The following is a 22392-nucleotide window of genomic DNA, read 5'->3' as shown; positions in this document are numbered from 1 at the left end:
TTCATGAATAATAGCTTCAATGATCCATGACTCAGACCTGTGTAATCCTCCGGGTCAGCAGTGGTAATTCGTCTTTTCGATTTTTTCTATCTCCCTGATTGAATCTTCATTGATGTAGGTTGAGGGACGTCCAGACCTAGGGTCATTATTAAGGATTGTTCTCTCAGCCATACATATAGCTGCCTAAGGTCTAACAGTGGAATAGCTAGGGCACGTGTCCCTTTACACTGGTGACATGCGGTTATTCAGTTCTTGTGAGTTCTTTTAAAAAACTTGATGACTGCTTAGCACTCGTTCTGTTCCATTTCTATGTCCATTTGGACCCCTACCAACTGGCTGACACTATTATACAAACGACTTAAACAGATCAAATATTCTTGCAATTAACTACTCACGCAATGTACTACATTGACTAGTTCACTTTGTTATTTCCCATAGTTAAAAGTTAGTCATGCTTAGTACTTTTTGACCAGCCCTCTTATAAACACAAATGCCATGTTATACTATATTAAGCTGAAACCTTTGTTGGAATTACACGACTGTTTAAAAAACCTACTCACTGACAATGTTTCTTCTAGGGTCAGCTCCGATTGTCAGTCTTGACATAACTCTGCCCTGTACACCGGCAGTATCTGATTTCAACCCAACCTCCGACACCTACTACTGTGACATTGCCAAGCCGGACTATGACAGATCTCTGGAAAATGGAGATAGGTAAGTCAAGAGCAATAGCGATAATTATTTCAGTGCATTTATTCTTACTGATATTCTTATTCTATTGGTTATTGATTACAGAATATGTCGGGCCCTTTTATTCATAATGTGTTTCACTATGAAAGATGGAAATATTATAAGAATTTATGAATGTGTATTTTCGATAAGATAGCTGTCAAATTTGATGTCATAACAATTGTATGTGCAATGAATTAAATGTGATTCATAGTATTTCTGTATTTGGAGGTGTCCAGTTCCTTCATTTGCTGTAACAAGCAATAAACATATTCGATATTCCGAGATTATTCAAGTGTGCATATGAACAGTCCTTCCAAGTCTCTGTGTGCATGTGCGTGGCTCATTCAAATATATGTGTGCATATGCATGGCTCATCCAAGTTTATTGGTGCATGTGCGTGGCTCATTCAAGTCTATGTGTGCATTCGCGTGGTTCATTGAAGTAAATGTGTGCATGTCCATGGCTCATCCAAGTTTATGGGTGCATGTGCGTGGCTCATTCAAGTCTATGTGTGCATTCGCGTGGTTCATTGAAGTATATGTGTGCATGTCCATGGCTCATCCAAGTTTATGGGTGCATGTGCGTGGCTCATTCAAGTCTATGTGTGCATTCGCGTGGTTCATTGAAGTATATGTGTGCATGTCCATGGCTCATCCAAGTTTATGGGTGCATGTGCGTGGCTCATTCAAGTCTATGTGTGCATTCGCGTGGTTCATTGAAGTATATGTGTGCATGTCCATGGCTCATCCAAGTTTATGGGTGCATGTGCGTGGCTCATTCAAGTCTATGTGTGCATTCGCGTGGTTCATTGAAGTATATGTGTGCATGTGCGTGGTTCATTCAAGTATATGTGTGCATGTGCATGGCTCATCCAAGTTTATGGGTGCATGAGCGTGGCTCATTCAATTCTATGTGAGCATGTGCGTGGTTCATTGAAGTATATGTGTGCATGTGCGTGGCTCATTAAAGTATATGTGTGCATGTGCGTGGCTCATTGAAGTATACGTGTGCATGTGCGTGGCTCATTGAATAATGCGTGTGCATGTGCGTGGTTCATTCAAGTCTATGTGTGCATGTGCGTGGCTCAATCAACTTTATGGGTGCATGGGCGTTGCTCATTCAAGTATACGTGTGCATGTGCATGGTTCATTCAAGTATACGTGTGCATGTTCCTGGCTCATTCAAGCATGTGTGTGCATGTGCGTGGCTCATTTACGTCTGTGTGCATGTGCGTGGAACATTCAAGTTTATATGTGCACATGCGTGGCTCATTCCAGTTTATGTGTCCACATGCGCTGTTCATTTAAATCTATATGTATGCACATGCACGGTCCATTTAAGTCTATATGTGCACATGCCTGGTTCATTCAAGCATATGTGTTCATATGCGTGGTTCATTCAAGTATATGTGTGCATGTGCATGGCTCATCCAAGTTTACGGGTGCATGTGCGTGGTTCATGCAAGTATATGTGTGCATGTGCGTGGCGCATTCACATCTATGTATGCATGTGCGTGGCACATTCAAGTTTATATGTGCACATGCGTGGCTCATTCCAGGATATGTGTGCACATGCGCAGTTCATTCAAGTCTATATGTATCCACATGCACGGTCCATTTAAGTCTGTCTGTGTGCACATGAGCTGGTACATTCAAATATATATGTTCAAAGAAGCGGTTCAATCAAATTTATATTATGCATATGAGTGATTCATTCAAGTACATGTGTGCATATGCGGGGTTCATTCAAGTGTGTGCGTGCCTACTAGCGGTTCATTCAAGTATTATATGTGCACATGCACGTTTCATTCAAGTATGTGTGTGCATATGCGCGATTCATTGAAGTCTATATGTGCACATACAAAGTTCATTGAAGTCCATATGTGTTTATGCGCAGTTCATTCAAACATACGCGTGCATACGCGTGTTTCATTCAAGAATATCTGTGCATATGTGCGTGGCTCATTGAAGTATCCGTGTGCATGTGCGTGGTTGCTTCAAGCCTATGGGTGTATGTGCGTGGCTCATTCAAGTCTATATGTGCAAGTGCGTGGTTCATTCAAGTACACGTGTGCATGTGCATGGCTCATCCAAGTATATGTGTGCATGTGCATGGCTCATCCAGCTTTATGGGTGCATTCGCGTGGTTCAATCAAGTCTATGTGTGCATGTGCATGGCTCATATAAGCATGTGTGTGCATGTGCGTGGTTCATTCAAGTGTATGTGTCTATATGCAGGATTCATTCAAGTCAATGTCTGCATGTGCGTGGTTCATTGATGTATACATGTGCATGTGCTGGTTCATTCAAATAAATGTGTGCATGTGCATGGTTCATTCAAATGTATGTGACTTCATGTGCGTGCTTCATTCAAGTCTATGTGTGCATGTTCGTGGTTCATTGAAGTATATTTGCATGGCTCATTGAAGTATACGTGTGCATGTGCATGACTCATTCAAGTATATATGTGCATGTGCATGGCTCATCCAAGTTGATGAGTGCATTCGCGTGGCTCATTCAAGTATATGTGTGCATGTGCATGGCTCATTCAAGTCTATGTGTGCATTCGCGTGGTTCGTTGAAGTATATGTGTGCATGTGCGTGGCTCCTTAAAGTATACTTGTGCATGTGCCTGGCTCATTCAAGTATATCTGTTCATGTGCATGGTTCATTGAAGTATATGTGTGCATGTGCGTGGCTCATTCAAGCAAGTGTGTGCAAGTGCGTGGTTCATTCAAGTTTATGGGTGCATGTGCGTGGCTCATTGAAGTATATGTGTGCATGTGCATGGCTCATCCAAGTCTTTGAGTGCATGTGCCTGGCTCATTGAAGTATACGTGTGCATGTGCCTGGCTCATTCAAGCATGTGTGTGCATGTGCGTCGTTCATTCAAGTATACGTGTGTATGTGCATGGCTCATCCAAATCTATGAGTGCATGTGCATGGATCATTCAAGTATATGTATGCATGTGCGTGGCACATTCAAGTTTATATGTACACATGCACGGTTCATTCAAGTATGTGTGTGCACATGCGCGATTCATTGTATATGAGTTGTTCATTGAAAGTATGTGTGAGCATATGCGCAGTTGCTTCAAGTATATATCTGCACATGCCTGGCTCTTTCAAGCCTATATGTGTTCATATGCATGGTTCATTCAAGTACACGTGTGCATGTGCATGGCTAATCCAAGTATATGTGTGCATGTGCATGGCTCATCCAGCTTTATGGGGGCATTCGCGTGGTTCAATCAAGTCTAAGTGTGCATGTGCATGGCTCATTTAAACATGTGTGTGCATGTGCGTGGTTCATTCAAGTGTATGTGTCTATATGCAGGACTCATTCAAGTCAATGTCTGCGTGTTCGTGGTTCATTGATATATACATGTGCATGTGCGTGGTTCATTCAAATATATGTGTGCATGTGCATGGTTCATTCAAATGTATGTGACTTCATGTGCGTGTTTCATTCAAGTCTATGTGTGCATGTTCGTGGTTCATTGAAGTATATGTGCATGGCTCATTGAAGTATACGTGTGCATGTGCGTGACTCATTCAAGTATATATGTGCATGTGCATGGCTCATCCAAGTTGATGAGTGCATTCGCGTGGCTCATTCAAGTATATGTGTGCATGTGCATGGCTCATTCAAGTCTATGTGTGCATTCGCGTGGTTCGTTGAAGTATATGTGTGCATGTGCGTGGCTCCTTAAAGTATACTTGTGCATGTGCCTGGCTCATTCAAGTATATATGTTCATGTGCATGGCTCATTGAAGTATATGTGTGCATGTGCGTGGCTCATTCAAGCAAGTGTGTGCAAGTGCGTGGTTCATTCAAGTTTATGGGTGCATGTGCGTGGCTCATTGAAGTATACGTGTGCATGTGCATGGCTCATCCAAGTCTATGAGTGCATGTGCGTGGCTCATTGAAGTATACGTGTGCATGTGCCTGGCTCATTCAAGCATGTGTGTGCATGTGCGTCGTTCATTCAAGTATACGTGTGTATGTGCATGGCTGATCCAAGTCTATGAGTGCATGTGCATGGATCATTTAAGTATACGTGTGCATGTGCGTGGCTTATTCAAGTATATGTGTGCATGTGCGTGGCGCATTCCAGTATATGTATGCATGTGCGTGGCACATTCAAGTTTATATGTACACATGCACGGTTCATCCAAGTGTGTGTGTGCACATGCGCGATTCATTGTATATGAGTTGTTCATTGAAAGTATGTGTGAGCATATGCGCAGTTGCTTCAAGTATATATCTGCACATGCCTGGCTCTTTCAAGCCTATATGTGTTCATATGCATGGTTCATTCAAGTGTATATGTGCACATGCGTGGTTCATTGAAGTAAATATGTGTGCTGATGCGCGGTTCATTCAAACGAATATGTGTGCACATGTGTTCATTCTAGTCTATATGTGCACATGCTTGGTTCATTCAAGTTTAAACGTGCACGTGCGCGGTTCATAGAAGTGTCTATGTGCACATATGCCTGGTTCATTCAAGTCTATATGTGCTCATATGCATGGTTCATTCAAGTGTATATGTGCTCATATGCATGGTTCTTTCAAGTGTATATGTGCACATGCGTGGTTCATTGAAGTAAATATATGTGCTCATGCGCGGGTCATTCAAACCTATATATATGCACACGCGCGGTTCATTCAAGTCTATATGTGTGCACAAGCGAGGTTCCTTCACGTCTATATGTACACATGCTTGGTTCATTCAAGTTTAAACGTGCACGTGCGCGGTTCATAGAAGTGTCTATGTGCACATATGCCTGGTTCATTCAAGTCTATATGTGCTCATATGCATGGTTCATTCAAGTGTATATGTGCTCATATGCATGGTTCATTCAAGTGTATATGTGCACATGCGTGGTTCATTGAAGTAAATATATGTGCTCATGCGCGGGTCATTCAAACCTATATATATGCACACGCGCGGTTCATTCAAGTCTATATGTGTGCACAAGCGAGGTTCCTTCACGTCTATATGTGCGCATGCGGAGTTCATTCAAGTCTATATGTGCACATGCGTGGTTCATTTGAGTAATTATGTGTGCTCAATTGCGGTTCATTCACGTCTATATGTGTACATGCGTGGTTCATTGAAGTAAATATGTGAGCACTATGCGTGTTCATTCAAGGCTATGTGTGCATATGCGTGGTTTATTGAAGTAAATATGTGTGCTCATGTGCAGTTCATTCAAACCTATATATATGCACATGCGTGGTTCATTCAAGTACAAACGTGCACGTGCGCGGTTCATAGAAGTGTATATGTGTGCACATATGCGCGGTTCCTTCAAACATACACTTGCACAGGCGCAGCTAACTTCTGTCAGGAGCAACTACTACACATCTTGAAGACATTTTGGTCATAATCCCTTTTTTATTCCACAAACTTTGTACATAAAAAAATAACAGGGAAATGCATATTGTGTAAAATCATGACAGGGAATAGAGAATGTGTTTATTGAAAGAAGTTTCATCATGACAAGTATGGCTGGTCAACGTGTTTAGTTTATACACTTGCCTGAACATAAAAAGAATAGTACGTTCACCTAACCAACATAATATACGTATCTTCTTTTCCCCAAACCCAGACTGACTTTCACATTCAAGACATGGAGCGGAGGTTACCGAGAACTCCAGGAATTAACTGTAAGCGGCCTTAGAGACAGGGGGAACCAGTCGTACACGGGGCATATGGTTGAACAGTCAATGGAGTTCCGTTTTGACTTCATCAAACCAACTCACAGCTGCCTGGGACCAGCGTCATCCTGTACAGATAGACCATTTTCATTAAGCCAAGATGTGACGAAGGTAATATCATTATTTCGTAAGAAAGGGTACCAATCGCACTGCTTGACACCAGTCAAAACTAGTTTCATGTCACCGTCATTGCTTATGTCAAAATGTGAGTTTGGTTAACGTGTCATCGTAACTGTACTTACATACATACACACATACACATACTCAAGTCTAGCCTGCATGCAGTAGGTATTTCAATAGCAGTTGACCACAAGCATACGCATAAACGCACACACCCGTAAACACACACGCACATACAATCACACATATATGCACACAAACAAATGCACGATTGCACGAACGCATGCGGACATTTACGTCTCTCATCTATTACCAGATATTTGAAGTGATCATTGACTTTTCTCTCTGTCCTGCTAATAATCATGATAAAGCATGTCAAGTTGGTGATAGTACCCAGATAGTAGTCCAGATAGAAGTCGCTTTTTGAAAGTCCATGTAACGAAAATGAAAATAGACGAATACTGACCTGTTATACATTGCATGGTACAGATTTTTGGATTTAACTGTGGAGGATCTCGGACGTCAAACTGTAGTACTGCTTATTCTACAGCGTTCGTTTTATTTATCTTAAAAATCTACAATAATCTACTTGTAAAACGAAGTAAAAGGTAGCTTACTGATGTTCGTCGTGAAATAAGTTCATGTTCGTCGTTAAATAATTTTCACTGTCCCTCGCTGTATCTCAGCTCACCTAAACATTTTTCACGTGGAACATAAACCGGGTATGAAATAATATTTCAATTCGCAACTTTTTATCATGACAGTTGTCATAGTGTCATAATTCAGAAGGCTGTTCATGAAGCTGTTTGGCAACCTCAAGCGTATCATCGTTATTCAAGGTGAACTAATGGATATCATATCTAATATTCATTCATATTGCACGAAAAATGTGTCCAGGAAAATATTTGTCATTATTACGCAGATGGGTGGGCGTAAACAGGTACAAGAACGAACGTTATGAAACACGTGTGTCTCAAAGCTTGGAGTGGAATTGGATTATCTGACCTTTGGCGTTTGATCTTTCTGGTTCTATGTTTCATTTATTCATTTCTGATAAATAAGTTTCATTGCAAAGAAAAACAAGACCATTTTGAAGGTTTATCAACTGAATCAAAGTAGTAGTTATATTCATGTGTCATAAATGTCATACACCTTTCATATAAACTTGGATGTTCTGGGCCCAGAAAGAATTAAATCGCAATACGAATGTAATCATCATTATTTCTTAAGAAAAAGCCCTAAAAACCGGGTAGACACCTGTCAAAACTGGTTTGATGTCACTATCATTGCTTATGTCAAAAATGTGATTTTGGTTAATGTGTCTTCGTAACTGTACTTATATACTTACACACATACACATACTCAAGTCTCGCCTGCATGGCGTAGATATTCAAAATAGCAGTTGACCACAAGCATACGCATAAACTCACACACCTGTAAACACACACGCACATACCATTACACATGTGCGCACACAAGCACACGCACGATTGCACGAACGCACGCACGCAGAGATTCAGGTCTCTCATCCATTCATTAGATATTTCTGTCCTGCTAATAATCATGATAAAGCATGTCAAGTTGGTGATAGTACCCAGATAGTAGTCCAGATAGAAGTCTAATCTAATTGTAAAACGAAGTAAAAAGTATCTTATTGATGTTCGTCGTGAAATAAGTTCATGTTCGTCGTGAAATAATTTTCACTGTCCCTCGCTGTGTCTCAGGATACCTAAACATTAGTCCACGTGGAACATAAACCGGGTACGAAAAATAATATTTCAATTCGCAACTTGGAACAGGTACATGTTATATGTATATTTCCTTCTCAGAATCCAATAAGTCTCCGCTGGTCCAGCTGGACTGATGTTCCTTCTGGCATGCACCGCTACGCCTGGGAAGTGTTCAAACTACAGGTCGACGGGAATCAGGTGCTGAAGGAGTTTAAACCCTTGAAGCCTATACATGGACCTATTGAAGTCAATCAGTCCTCATCTGCCTCCAACTCCTTCCAGGCGACCTACACACCTCCACAGCCTGGAGTGTACTCCTTCATCCTTGAGGCCTCCGACAAGGCCAATAACTCTATCTTTGTAAGAAGGATCGCCATATACGACCCTGTTTCTAGCGTTACCATAGATACAGACGCAGACAGCCGACTGTACATATCTTCGGCTGATCCTAAAGGGGGATACAACTGGCAAGATGATCCTTTTCGAGATATCAAGGTCACATGGACCAACCACTTTGTGAACCTGAAGCATGAGGAGGGCAAGTGGTTGAACCAAGTCCTCGCCTACCCCCCACAGCTCGAGGACTTCTTGAAGAAGATCCCTAAAGACTCCGGACAGGATGACCACGAAGGACAGAGGACAGTAGACGCAATACCAAACAAGAGAGGTGTTGTCAAGTTTGAGGTTGTTTTGAGGAAAGACAGCAATGGTGGCAAGAATCAGCAGGAACCAACCTCAGGCTGGGTGGATATCGGAGTCAATGAAACATTCACTATATCTGCAGGTAACTTTTTTGTCACAGCATAATATTTGTGCAGCTCAAATTATCACTGTGCTATTATAAAAAAATTTTTGCAGGGCATGACATGTTACATTGAACGCGCATTATAATCGCGATAAATGTGTTATGTCACAAAAAATAATGCTTTCGTATCAAGTAAATACCCTTTGGATCTGACATAATGAATATACATGTATGATTTATAGGTTCACACGGAGCTCCATTGACGAACAGGGACACAGTAACAGTTTGGGTGAGAGCTACAGATGTCCTGGGAAACACCCGGATAGATTCCACCAGGGTTCACTTTGATGATACACCGCCTGGCGCTGATCAGCCTGTATTCAAGAGGAACACACATAAGAACAATGTACCATTTAGTTCTACGTGAGTAGATATATAAATATTCATTTTGTGTAAGTATTTTCGATTGTTGCTCTATAACACTGTGTTGTTTGTTAACGCATCAGTCAATGGCATGTCGGAATCTTTCTCATAGACACATGATGGTCTGAGAATCTGATTTGGTTTCTCGTAAGAAGTAGGGCCAGAATCACTTGTGGAAGTTGGATTAGGAAATTAAGATCGAGCTGATATTTGATGTAAAAGTTAATGATTTTCACTTTCGTTTCTGCACGAACATCTGCACTGAACATTTGCTATGTTTTGCGAACATAAAATATCCTTCATCACCGAAAATACGTTACTTTTCTGTTTAATACTTTAACAATAAAATAGTTTTACAATAATACGACATTGTCCTCTCACATAATATGTTTCTTGTTCTTGTCTTTATCAAACGGTTGTTTTGTTTTATGTGAATTTTGTAGTGACTTCATATTTAACATCAAGCTCAATTTGATCGTTCCTGATGAGCAACAGTGTCTTTATTCCAGAACAAATCATCCATCTCTCCCTCCTTTGATTTCAGTGTTGAAATAAATGTTCTGGACATGGAGAGTGGTCTGAAACGTGTGGACCTATTCGTCAGGAAAGTGAACAGCAGCCTGGTGATCGTTAATGAAACTTTGCCCTTCACAACCATAGATGTAAGTACTAGTACATGGCGTACATCGTTTAACATCTATTATTTCCTTGAATCATAGTAGCTTCAAATTCCATTTCCAAACGCTTTACCATTTCAACACAACTTTCTCCACAGTCGTGTCCAGTCTTTACAACGTGTTACTGTGCTACCGGCAATAAAGTCTGTTTCAACAAGAAGCAGTTTCTGTCCATCAACAACTGCTGGCTAAAGCAACCAATGTTGGAAGATCAGACGGTGACAATGGAAATGAACTTCGTGAACATGGCGGGAATCCATACAACAAGGAGCTTCAACGTAAGTGTGGTTGATATCAGGTCTTAATGTAGGTCAAACGGTAATTATACAAAAGATTATATTATGTGACATACAACATTATTTTAAGATTATGGAAACAAATACGATATGGCAAGACGTTTAATACAACTACCAGGAATGAGACATTTCATGATAGCCTGATGGTTCTTCTCACCACGATCGTTAATTTATACAATATATTTTATATTCCATTAATGTCAGCAATATTCCAGCCTCATGACAGCTGCCTGTATTTAGAAATTTATCCAATGATCAAGATTTTGAACAATAATAAACACGATCGGAGCGCGATGACATGTAGTCTACCAAGTCACCGAGGCTAACCACCCGATCCATTTGCTAAGGACGAATGTTTCCCCGGAATTTCCACTGGTTAATCTACGCATGTGACTCTATTCTTTTCACAGGTTGATAGCCTAAATTCACTGACTGGAACTCAAGCATGTAAGTATGATATGAGTTCAACAATTTAACTGCCCCCCTCCTCCGTCCAGAATTCTTATGATTATGGAAAGTGTCTTGTTGGACTTGTGATTCCAGTATCTATGCCATACCTCGGATGCATCTTCTTTGTTGGCAGCGCTATCACCTCAAGGCGTGACTGTCACAAAAAAAGAAGCACATTTAGTGACTGTGGCGTGGAAACACTCCCCCAGTTGCTACAGCCGGACAGAGATGTGGATCAACTACGAGGTAAATGGACAGACGGAGATGATCCGCCTGCACAAGACAGCGACCTCCTACAATTTGGTCGGCCTCCAGCCGGACACAACCTACACCATCGTGGTCATCTCCCAGTATGGGGAGCTGAAGAGCAGGGCTGTCCCGGTGACCGCCACAACAGGTAATAACAGGAATTGAATGCAGATGTAAATTGTTCTTTTTATGTTGTGTCGTGCCGCATCGCATCGCATCGCATTGCATATGTTTGCAAAGGTATACGACTACTCGCTACGGCTAAAAGGATGTTTCTAGACAAGGACACGTTTAAATCTGAATCAAAACTAAGTGAAAAAGCAATACCTATTACCTTGAAACAACAAGGACCAACACTGTTTTATAGTAATTCATAAATAAATGCTCATGATAATTGGCTAAATCGTACAATGGACTTTTGTGTTGTCCACTTATGCTCATTCAGACAGCAAAGTTGATGCTGGTCATCGTTTAACAAATGCGGAGATCGATGCTCATTATGTCAGTCACTGGATTGTCAGGTCGGACAGTAACACGTGACAAAGACAAATGGTGTAAACACACAAGTACGGGAGGGTATCATCAGATTACAAACTTATACTGATTCGTACTGTAAAAAATATGTCCTGGGTGGTTAAGATATATACTGGCCACAAAAAAACTTTACCGCCTTAAAAATGAAGTTGCAAAAAAAAACCACAAGTTCAAACTAAATCAACGCAATGCACATCGTCCAAACACAACAATGCTCTATGCAGCACGTCTTGTTAAAGAAATGCGAAAAGTGAAAACACGTGCCGCGTAGGAAGCCGAAACGTCACGTGTAATAAAGATGTGTAAATGATACAAATGCCTCGACTGACACCTTAACAACGCGAGCGGGCCATGGGTATGATGGGATGAGAGCCGCCCAAGCCCACATTGCTCGAACATGTGATTGCTCCCGTGTTCCTGTGACTAACCTGATGCAACGTTACAGACAGGTCAGGAACATGCAGACCCAGGGTAACTACGCCCAATGAAGACCGGTACATGCGTACTTTGCATCTCCGGAATCGATTCCTAACAGTGACGTCATCAAAGACGAATGCTTTAGGTCATATGGTTCGTCGACGGACCTTGGCCAGGCGACTGAGGGCTCAAGGATTTAGGGACTACAGACCTTACGGAGGACAGTTATTGACAGGTCAACATCGTCATCAGAGATTGAAATGGGCCCGAACTGTTCGTCGTTTGCAGCGACGTGACTGGCAGAGGGTCGTCTTCACTGATCAATGCCAGGTGTATGTTCAGAGCTGATGGAAAACGGCGTGTTTACGGCAGAAGAAAACAGACGGCGACATGTTGCGTTCAGGAGATCGTGCCTTATAGTGGAGGGGGTGTCAAATCATTTCTGCAACATCTGCCACGTGGTGTCCTCTATCAGCATGACAACACCAGGCCCCAAACAGCCCGAATCGTACAGGACGTCCTTGTAGCCAACAACGTCAACGTCTTGCCGTGGTCTGCACGCTTCCCAGACATGTCCTGCATAGAACACCTCTGGGATGTCATGGGTCGTCGTGTTAGATGTGTGTTTCTTTGTCCATTACATTGAAAGCTTGTTTGCTACTCCACCTCAATTCGGGCAACGGTCCTTCCAATATAGGATGCTGAATGACATTTAAATTATTGATTTCGTTGAGAAATTTTAAACACATTGTACTTTGTGCAATCGTTTGTGGTTTTTAAAATAGAGTGATTTAAAAGTATTGTAAAGTTTCTTTTGGTCCTCAGTTTAGAAAATGATTGATCTTTTTTCCTAGTCTCTGATTTTTATGATTGTGTATTACTGATGTATTATATTTTTCACTGTTCCAGAGTCGGGTGGACTTTCATCGGGAGCCATTGTTGGAGTTGTTATAGGTAGGCGACTGATTTTCATATCCTGGCAACTTCCAAACATTCATATCATCTCTCATAAAACATACTTGCATTTTGTTTCACAACAATCAAGTTTGCTTGCCAGTAGTTTGTTTGGGAATTTTTGTATGTAAGAAGAATTACAAATTTATACACAAGATTCATAGCAGCTGAACGTAATGAGCGATTTTTGTTTTGTTTTGTCCAGGAATGTTGTTGCTGCTCGCTCTCATACTCGTTATTGTGGGCCTGATTCTGTTCAAACTTGGGTTATTGGCTGGACTCCTCGGGCGTCGAAACACTTACAGAGAACGACCCCGTGTTGCGACCTCAACAGGACAAACAACGGGCTTCAAACGGAACGACCGCAGGAGTAGATGGGCGTTTGATGTAAGATTAGTATTTGTCATACATAGTTGCACTACTCTCATTTGATTAGAGATGTGAATGCATCCTACCGCCTTGGATATTTTTACTGAATACATTTTCTTATATATTACCAAATATAAAATAGATTTCAGTTTCGAAACCAAAGTGAGAACAGATTTTTGTGTTATAGCAATTTTCCTAAACTTTAAAGTATGGTGGGTTTATACAACATTCCAACTTTGCATCAGAACACGACATACAACAAGGACGACGACATCTACATCTACGGCAGCATGGACCTTGGGGAACCCTGGTACATTCCCCCCGAGGACATCAGCCTTACCGAGGTCATCGCAACCGGCAAGTTTGCCAGGATCTACACTGCCAAGTGGATGGAGACACCCAAGAACGTCCAAAATGTGGTTGCGAAGGTTCTCAAAGGTAAATCGTGTAAAATAACACTCTGAAATATATTCAAATGTTTTGTTCTGTATTGTTGGTGTTGTTCGTTACTGTGAAATAAGTTCATCTGATATTCAATCAATATGTCGATCTGTGTTTCCCCAGTGAGGGAGAGTCAGGACGACATCTTGCTGATGCTGGCTAAGATCAACTTTGCTGCCACTCAGATGGGCAAACACACGAACCTGTTGGGCTTCCTTGGGGCTGTCATGGAGAACGAGGCGCGTGAGTAGAAATCAGCATCATAATTTTCAAAACACGACCTTTGGTTTCGTATATCAAGTGGTCCATATAACTACTGGAATGTAAGCTAGAAGAATATTTGGAAGTAACAATTTCAGAAGAACAAAGACACATGTATATCTGTTTGGTGTCTGCCAGAATAACATGCATGTGACAGCAATTCAATTACGAATGAATGTTATCCGATCTGGGTGGATTTGTATAGGGCAAGAAATGGGGGAATGCATGTGCATTTCAATTTTCACGGAACTCACGTGCATCGGGTTGCGTGCGTGTGTGCGTGCGTGCGTGCGTGCGTGCGTCCGTGCGTGTGTGTGTGTGTGTGTGTGTTGTATATGTATATGTGTGTGTGTTTGGTGTCTGTCTGTATAACATGTGTCTGAGTCTTCCTTTGATCTCACCCAGTGGGCCCCGTCATGGTGCTGGAGTACTGCGAGATTGGCCAACTGGACAAGTGGCTGACCAAGCAGAGATCAAACATCAATGAGGACACCCTGGACAGGATACAGAACTTCGCCCTGGACATCGCTCGTGCCATGGAGTATCTGGCGTCCAAGAAGGTGTGTGTATGTAGTATGTGTGCCATGGCTACCCAACACGCTGTAGTGCGATTTTATACAACAATATTCCTCTAACCTGAGGATTCGACCGGATGAGGGAGAGGGGAGTTAGTGGGGTAAAGATGTTCTGGGTAAAAGTATCCAATGCTTGTCTCCGGAGGTGATCAAATGAATTGGGTGGACAGGCTCGGGGACTTTGTTGCTAGCATATCATCGTATCCAAATTGCATGGATCGACGTTAATGATCTATTGAGTCGGTATATCTTTGGAATATTTTCGAGTGCTGTTGTGGTGTTTCTTCAGATCGTTCACCGTAAATTGGCTGCACGTAACTGTTTGCTGACCTTCCTGCTGGAGATCAAGGTGACTGGATGTGGCCCAAGCAAGGCTGATGAGTCTGCTGATGATGCCAAAGGGGTAAGTGTGCAGCATGATGCATCCTGGTTTCTGTCTCAACATAATCACATTGGTTCATTAGTAACATAAAGTTGTAGTGTCTATGTGTTCATATAGAAACTGGTCTGGAATATTCATGTTTCCTAAAATGTCGACAATAGTATCATGTTTTCAATAACCTTCAATCATACCCCTTAGGTATTTTACTTATATTTCTTGTTTGCGATTTAGGACCGCATCCCCATCAAATGGACAGCCCCAGAGTGTCTGAGGTCCTTCAAGGATGCTAACGAGAAGAGTGACGTGTGGTCCTATGGTGTGACAATCTGGGAGATCTTCAGCATGGGTAGGTGTTTGGCTGGGTCTTGCTGTTTCTGGTTGTGTCTAGATATGGCTGGTTGCATCTGGATGAACTTGGATGTGTGTGGATCAATCTGGTTCTTTTGATTTCTCCTGTTGAGTCCAACGAGGAAAGTGACTGGGAGATTTTCAGTGTGGGTGGTGTCTGGCTTTATCGGGTTGAGTTGGGATGGGTGTGGTTGTGTCCGGGTATATATACATAGTTATGTCTGGTTCCGACTGTGTCACGATGACTTTGGTTGTGTCTAGATTAGTCAGGTTCTCTTAATGCCGCCTGTTGAGAGAGTGACGCGTGGTCCTATGGCGTGGCTATCTGAGAGATCTTCAGCATGGATAGATGTGCTTTGACTAGCTGATTCCGGTTGTGTCTGGATGTGTCTGGTTGTATTTGGATGACACTGGTTGTGTCTAGATGAGTCTGGTTCAGTTAATGTAATTTGTAGAGTCTAACAGGGAGAGTGACCCATCTTTAGCACGGGGAGGTGTCTGGCTGTTTCAGGCAGTGTCTAGGTCACTACCATTTCCTCCTCTTAAACAACCATTACCGACTTGAATACCACCACAACTAGATATATTAAAATCAGGAACGATTGTGTTATCAGCCTGCATTTCTAATCGTCTATATAACTACCATTAACGACTCCATACCTATCACAGCCGACTGTTTAGCTGCCATTGCCGACTGTATGACTCACAAAACCGACAAAACTTACTTCACCAACAGAAAGATAAGGAGGTACAGACAATCTTAAATCCAGTTTCTGTCCTCCCTAGGTGAGAGTCCTTACTCTGACATCAGAGGTCGTGACATCCCAACGAAGGTCAAGGGCGGGCACAGGCTGTCAAGGCCGGAGTATGCGGAGGACATGTAAGTAATACCAAGTAAATGTTTGTGCAGGTATTCTTTTTATAGTACAATGTCAAGTTAGACGGACGTCCTACTTCAAATTTTCCGGAATGAGTAAACTTTGATTGTTCATCAATAGATGTCAAGACAAATATACATTTAATCATGTAAATTTCAATATGAATTGTCGTTATACTTCGGAAACTCTTTAATAATTTTAAAATGTCCAGAAGACTTGAAATCCAGTGCTATTTCATTTGAAATGTATCGACTACTTGATTTAAACATACTTTATTGACATGTCAATCTAGATTGGGAAAAGGCAAACCTTCCTTACTGAACCCTCTGTATTTACAAATGTAGCGTAAGATAAAGAGAAGACGTATAATGAATCTATCATATCATCACTCAAATGGAATGTTGACTTTTTAAAACAAAGCTTCATTTTGACTCCCAGAAAAGTTTGTATTACCAACAAAATTGTACCAATTTTAATGCTTACACCAGTTTTACGAATTCTGAAGTTAATTAGAAACGGATCTTCTTATAGAAGTACCCAGGGCTTTCTAGAAAATAAAGAAAAACATTTTCACTTTCTTAACCATAATACCATGGTTGGGTGTCACTAAGATTAACATGAAAAAAATCAGGTTTCAGCGAAATATATATCTAACTATTGTTATATTTGGGATAACACTTTCTTAGTAAAGTACAGATTCTCGTACTTTTTTGGGTTGAGTCCCGTCCAGGATTCGAACCCACACTTGCCAGAGTGAGGCACCTAATCGCCAGCACACAAAGTCAGAGATCTAACCCACTCAGCCACCGAGGCTTCCACAAAAAATGAAAGTCCGACAACTGGTAGTCAAGATCCCGTACTTTTGGCGATTGCAAGTGTGGGTTCGAATCCCGGACGGGACTCAACCCAAAAAAGTACGAGAATCTGTACTTGACTAAGAAAGCGTTATCCCAAATATATAACATTTGTTACATTTGACCACTTTCTAAATGGCATTTTGGGGCGGTCGGGTAGCCTAGTGGTTAAAGCGTTCGCTCGTCACGTCGAAGACCCGGGTTCGATTCCCGACATGGGTACAATGTGTGAAGCCCATTTCTGGTGTCCCCCGCCGTGATATTGCTGGAATATTGCTAAAAGCGGCGTAAAACCATACTCACTCACTCACTCACTAAATGGCATTGTGTATTCATAGAAATATATATCCTCGTATGGTACGAATATCGTAACCGAGTATGAAGAATATTAACGTTTCTGTCACACTTTTGTTGATCACACATTGTGTCAAACTGTAAATGCATGCCAGTTTATACTTTAACATTATTCACATTTAAAATCTGTAATGTTCGCAAATGTCGCAGGCAAATGTTTACGTCATTATAGAAAAGTTTAGAGTGAGTGAGCGTGTTGGGTTTAACTCCGCTTTTAACAGTATTATCACGGCTTGTCAGCTTAATGTGAGGAAAGCCCAAGGGATGCAGGTCTCAGACGTTTACCGCCCACGAGCACAGGTATGGTGCTGACAAACCTAGAAACATAATCGGGGCGAACCGGGATTCGAACAAACAATTATAGATTTCTGGCGTGCCCAAGGGATGCAACTCTGCACAGCGAATCTCATTACTTTTACTTTCTATATTGCTGTAACTGTTACAGTAGTATAAAACACTTACAGTAGTATAGAACACTTACAGTAATATAGAACACTTACAGCAATATAGAACAGTTACAGTAATATAGAACAGTCATAGTAATATATAGAGTTACAGCAATATAGAATAGTTACAGTAATATAGAACAGTTACAGTAATATAGAACCGTTCTAGTAATGAAGTGCAGTTACAGTAATATAGAACAGTTACAGTAATATAGAACAGTCATAGTAATATAAAACAGTTACAGCAATATAGAATAGTTACAGTAATATAGAACAGTTACAGTAATATAGAACCGTTCTAGTAATGAAGTGCAGTTACAGTAATATAGAACAGTTACAGTAATATAGAACAGTTACAGTAATATAGAACAGTCATAGTAATATAAAACAGTTACAGCAATATAGAATAGTTACAGTAATATAAAGCAGTTACAACAATATAAAACAGTTGCAGTAATATAGAACAGTTACGGTAATATAGAACAGTCATAGTAATATAGAAGAGTTACAGTAATATAGAACCGTTCTAGTAATGAAGTGCAGTTACAGTAATATAGAACAGTTACAGTAATATAGAACTTACAGTAATATAGAACAGTCACAGTAATATAGAACAGTCACAATAATGTAGAACAGTCATAATAATGCAGAACAGTTATAGTCGTTGTTGAACATTTATAGTAATGTAGAACCGTCACAGTAATGCAGACTCAGTTAGGTGTAACGGTATCAATAATATGTAACACTCATAATAAGGTGTAACAGACACAGTAATCTGTAACAGACAGTTAGGTGTAACAGACACAGTAAGGTGTAACAGACACAGTAAGGTGTAACAGTCATAGTTATATAGGGCAGTCGTAGTAATATGGAACGCCACAGTTATGTAGAACGTAGTAGAGTAGAACACAGCAATGAAGAACAGTCACGGTAATATGGAACAATCGGAGTAGTACTACTGTACAACAGTCGTGGTAATGTCTGTAAAGTCATGGCTGACGGCGACCCTCGGCAATATGTAATAAAGTGATGTCTCGATGTTTTCAGTCACTATCGGCTGATGCAGGAGTGTTGGTCCGAGTCTCCAGGCAGCCGACCCAACTTCAGCACCATCGTGGGCAGCCTGGAGTCCTCTTTCGGACTGCGACCTGATGGCAACGACCAGAACTACTACTACCAGAGATGAGCTACTCTGGACAGTTGGTGTGTTACCACACATGAGGAAGCGCTATTTTTTGCATATTTTAGATCTTATTTTACTTCCTTACGTACATATTGATAGAGCCATTTTTAACATCGCGTTCTTGTTCCTGTTATAGATGAGAGATTTTCAGTAACTAAAATGTTTTAGAAAATACAATACATACACACACTTAATGTTGTAGTGACAAAGCATGGATCAATATTCTCTCCAACTTTGACGAGTGTCTTGCTGAACAGAGTTTAAAAGATTCAGTTGTGAAATAAAAGCGTCAGGGAACTGAATAGAGTCTGTTGAGGACGTGCCACCATTTCGGAAAGTTGTTAACTTTGTCTCGTTTCGTAACTAATTCGTTCTTTCTTTTAATTATTTTGTTTATGTTTTTTTCATATAATTCAAAATGATACCTAGTTTTTTACGCACATCTTGAACTATTTGATTAAACGAATTTATATTAGATTGATATTGAAATGTGAGCACCTCAGCACTTTTTCCTTCTTCTAATGATCAAGAATATATACGTAGCTTAGATATGACTGTGGTGATTTATTGTGGAGAATTCACTAGACAAGGGTAAATTTGTGTTATTGTTGGGTACTCATGATCACTGTAAAAGGGTAAATTTGTGTTTTATCGTTGGGTTCTAACTTGACAAGGGTAAATTTGTTTTTTTTATTGTGGGGATCTCACGGGACAAGAAGGGTAAATGTGGGTTTTATTGTGGGTTTTGCATTAGACACGGGTACATTTCTGTTTTATTATAGGGAATTCACTGGACAAGGATAAAATTGTGTTTAATTGCGTGGATCTTACGGGACACTGGTACATGTGTGTTTTATTGTGGGAATCTCACGGGACAAGGATAAATATGTGTTTTATTGTGGATATCTCACGGGACAAGGGTATATGTGTGTTTTATTGTCGGGATTACACTGAGGTATGGTAAATTTGAGTTTTATTCTGAAGAATTCAATGGACAAGGGTGAATCTGTGTTTTATTGTAGGGATCACACTAGACAAGGGCGAATAAAACGACAAAACCCTTTCCATAGCCACAGGAAATATCTGCTAAAAGCAGTTAGTGTTTTCTAGTTGGAATGTTGAGTGCCAAGGAAAGTAAGTGTTAGGTTACTAAATGCGAGACTAAACCCTTTCCCGTGGTGCAATACCGCTCCGTTCTGGGGAGAGAGATGCAGAACTCCTATAATTTGTCATGTTCGTCTATTTTTTAGACTATTTTCGTCTGTTTTATTTTTATTCTCCTGCACGTTGTACTCAAAAGTTTGCTTTACAGTCATGCGACAAACATACTCATGTTATTTTGTTATGGGGCGGTGCGGTAGCCTAGTGGTTAAGGCGTTCGCTCGTCGAGCTGAAGGCCACATGGGTACATTGTGTGAAACCCATTTCTTGTGTCCCCAGCTGTGATATAGTTGGAATATTGCTGAATGCGTCGTAAAACCCATACTCACTACGCGTTTGTTATACTTTTTCAATATAAAGCACCATAAAATACCATTTATACACTTTTTGTTATGTTTAGCCTTGCGTACGATGGATGTGACGATTAGAGCTTGGTGTGGTAGTGGTAGTCAATGTTACATAGATAGTTATCTTCCCTACCACTTGATCAGAATCACGAAAGACCGTGATGATTAATTAAAGAAGATGGCTGCATGTGGGCTAAAACAAGACATTTCATCGATTAGGAATATAACTTACAGTAATGAAACATATTGCGCTTTTCAAGACATATCCATTTATCGATAAACATCATCATTGTGTTTTGATCACATGATTACTATCCGGGTAAGCTTCGGCAATCGGGTGACTATATTGCGGCGATATTTACAGTGTGTGCAGCGTACGTTCATTACCAGCACGAAACGGAAAGAAAACTAACGTGCAGATGTAGTACCAGTACTTAAAGCGCTATTAGCCAGGTTCACTGTTAAATATTGTCATGCACATATGGTGTCAATGTATTCCCTGCATAATGGCCAGTGTTGAAAATCATAAACACATCCTTTATTATTATCTACATCCTTCCCTAAGTTTCATCACTTTTCACTCTTCAAATAACCTGTTTTATTACATTTTATACACATAGCCACCTTTCTACAAAAGTTGAAATCATCGAACAGGGGTTTGTATGTTCGAATGATCATGAACGTGGTATTTATGTCATAAACATGTCATAATAGGTATAAATATAAAGAGTGTATTGAGGCATTCAATATGTGAACTAGAATGCACAGTTCGGAAATGCCTGTGTTGTCCACGTCTTCTTCCGTGTGAAACATTGTATTTACAAGAACAAATACAAACAAGACATATTGATGTGACAAAAAACTCTTTAAAATGATCTTAAGTGACTATACAACAAAAGCAAGCCAAAAGAAAACCAATATACGATTATTCACCAGACGTCTATGGCATTTTGTACTATGACTCCAATCCTATAATGTTATACCCGAGTAATGAGCATAAATAATTAATGAAGACTACATGTGAGAATTCAAATAGAATCCCTCATAAAGCACATGGATTTCCTCCCTAGAATTTTATCAGACGACATATTGTCCTTTCCGATGGTACGTGTAATAAAATACTGCTTAAGCGTGTGAAGTGGGATTTTGTGGTATTATTACACAATTGAAGATGTAAATACAAGTAAAAAAGGGATATTTCTAATTAAGACAGGAATGAATGAATCAATCAATATCTGTATTTCCTCCAGAGATGAATCCAAAGAAGATACATAGGTAACTACATGTGTTTGTGTGTGTGTGTGTGTGTTCATATAGAGAGCTCAACCTATTTTAACATGTTTATTATTGACAATGACAATCCTTTATTTTCGTTTAGGCCTACAGACCCATATCACATTCATTTACTTATATACGAAAATGAACACAAATTGCCCGATTATAGCTTATTATTCTATATTTCCATGAGTCTTGAACATATTATATATATCTATATTTAGGAAGCTTAAACATTGTTGGTATTTTTATGTTATTTGACAAAGAAATAGATCTAATATCATGACAATTAATAATATTTGAGAAAAAACATGAAGAGCGTATATCATTATAAGTGTGGGACAGTTAAATATGTTTTGTAAAATATTGAACGAAACGTAAAACAAAAATAGAACTTACCTTTTCCAAGTATTGTGTTGATAACAAAGCGTGACTTCCCCTTCTTCTCCCTGTGCGTCTTCCCG

The 22392-nt window shown here is 40.4% G+C and overlaps 1 protein-coding gene across 2 annotated transcripts in view; it reads left to right on the top strand.

The window, feature by feature from the left end:
* LOC124142642 overlaps positions 1 to 20683 on the top strand; it is a 70435-nt gene extending 49752 nt beyond the window's left edge. For both annotated transcript variants that reach the window (XM_048390465.1, XM_048390459.1), the window contains 17 exons: positions 579 to 714; positions 6351 to 6570; positions 8409 to 9093; positions 9297 to 9477; positions 10022 to 10139; positions 10253 to 10432; positions 10861 to 10897; positions 11034 to 11297; positions 13010 to 13054; positions 13260 to 13441; positions 13669 to 13861; positions 13988 to 14107; positions 14531 to 14685; positions 14990 to 15103; positions 15314 to 15428; positions 16217 to 16310; positions 19010 to 20683. In XM_048390465.1, coding sequence (XP_048246422.1) covers positions 579 to 714; positions 6351 to 6570; positions 8409 to 9093; positions 9297 to 9477; positions 10022 to 10139; positions 10253 to 10432; positions 10861 to 10897; positions 11034 to 11297; positions 13010 to 13054; positions 13260 to 13441; positions 13669 to 13861; positions 13988 to 14107; positions 14531 to 14685; positions 14990 to 15103; positions 15314 to 15428; positions 16217 to 16310; positions 19010 to 19148 — 2978 coding nt within the window. In that variant the 3' untranslated portion in view covers positions 19149 to 20683. The remainder of the gene's footprint in view (positions 1 to 578; positions 715 to 6350; positions 6571 to 8408; positions 9094 to 9296; positions 9478 to 10021; positions 10140 to 10252; positions 10433 to 10860; positions 10898 to 11033; positions 11298 to 13009; positions 13055 to 13259; positions 13442 to 13668; positions 13862 to 13987; positions 14108 to 14530; positions 14686 to 14989; positions 15104 to 15313; positions 15429 to 16216; positions 16311 to 19009) is intronic.
* Positions 20684 to 22392: the final 1709 nt, after the last annotated feature.

The sequence above is a fragment of the Haliotis rufescens genome, unplaced genomic scaffold (assembly GCF_023055435.1).
Source record: "Haliotis rufescens isolate VD_foot unplaced genomic scaffold, xgHalRufe1.0.p SCAF_10, whole genome shotgun sequence".
Lineage (NCBI taxonomy): Eukaryota > Metazoa > Mollusca > Gastropoda > Lepetellida > Haliotidae > Haliotis > Haliotis rufescens.
This window is presented reverse-complemented; position numbering and strand designations above follow the sequence as displayed.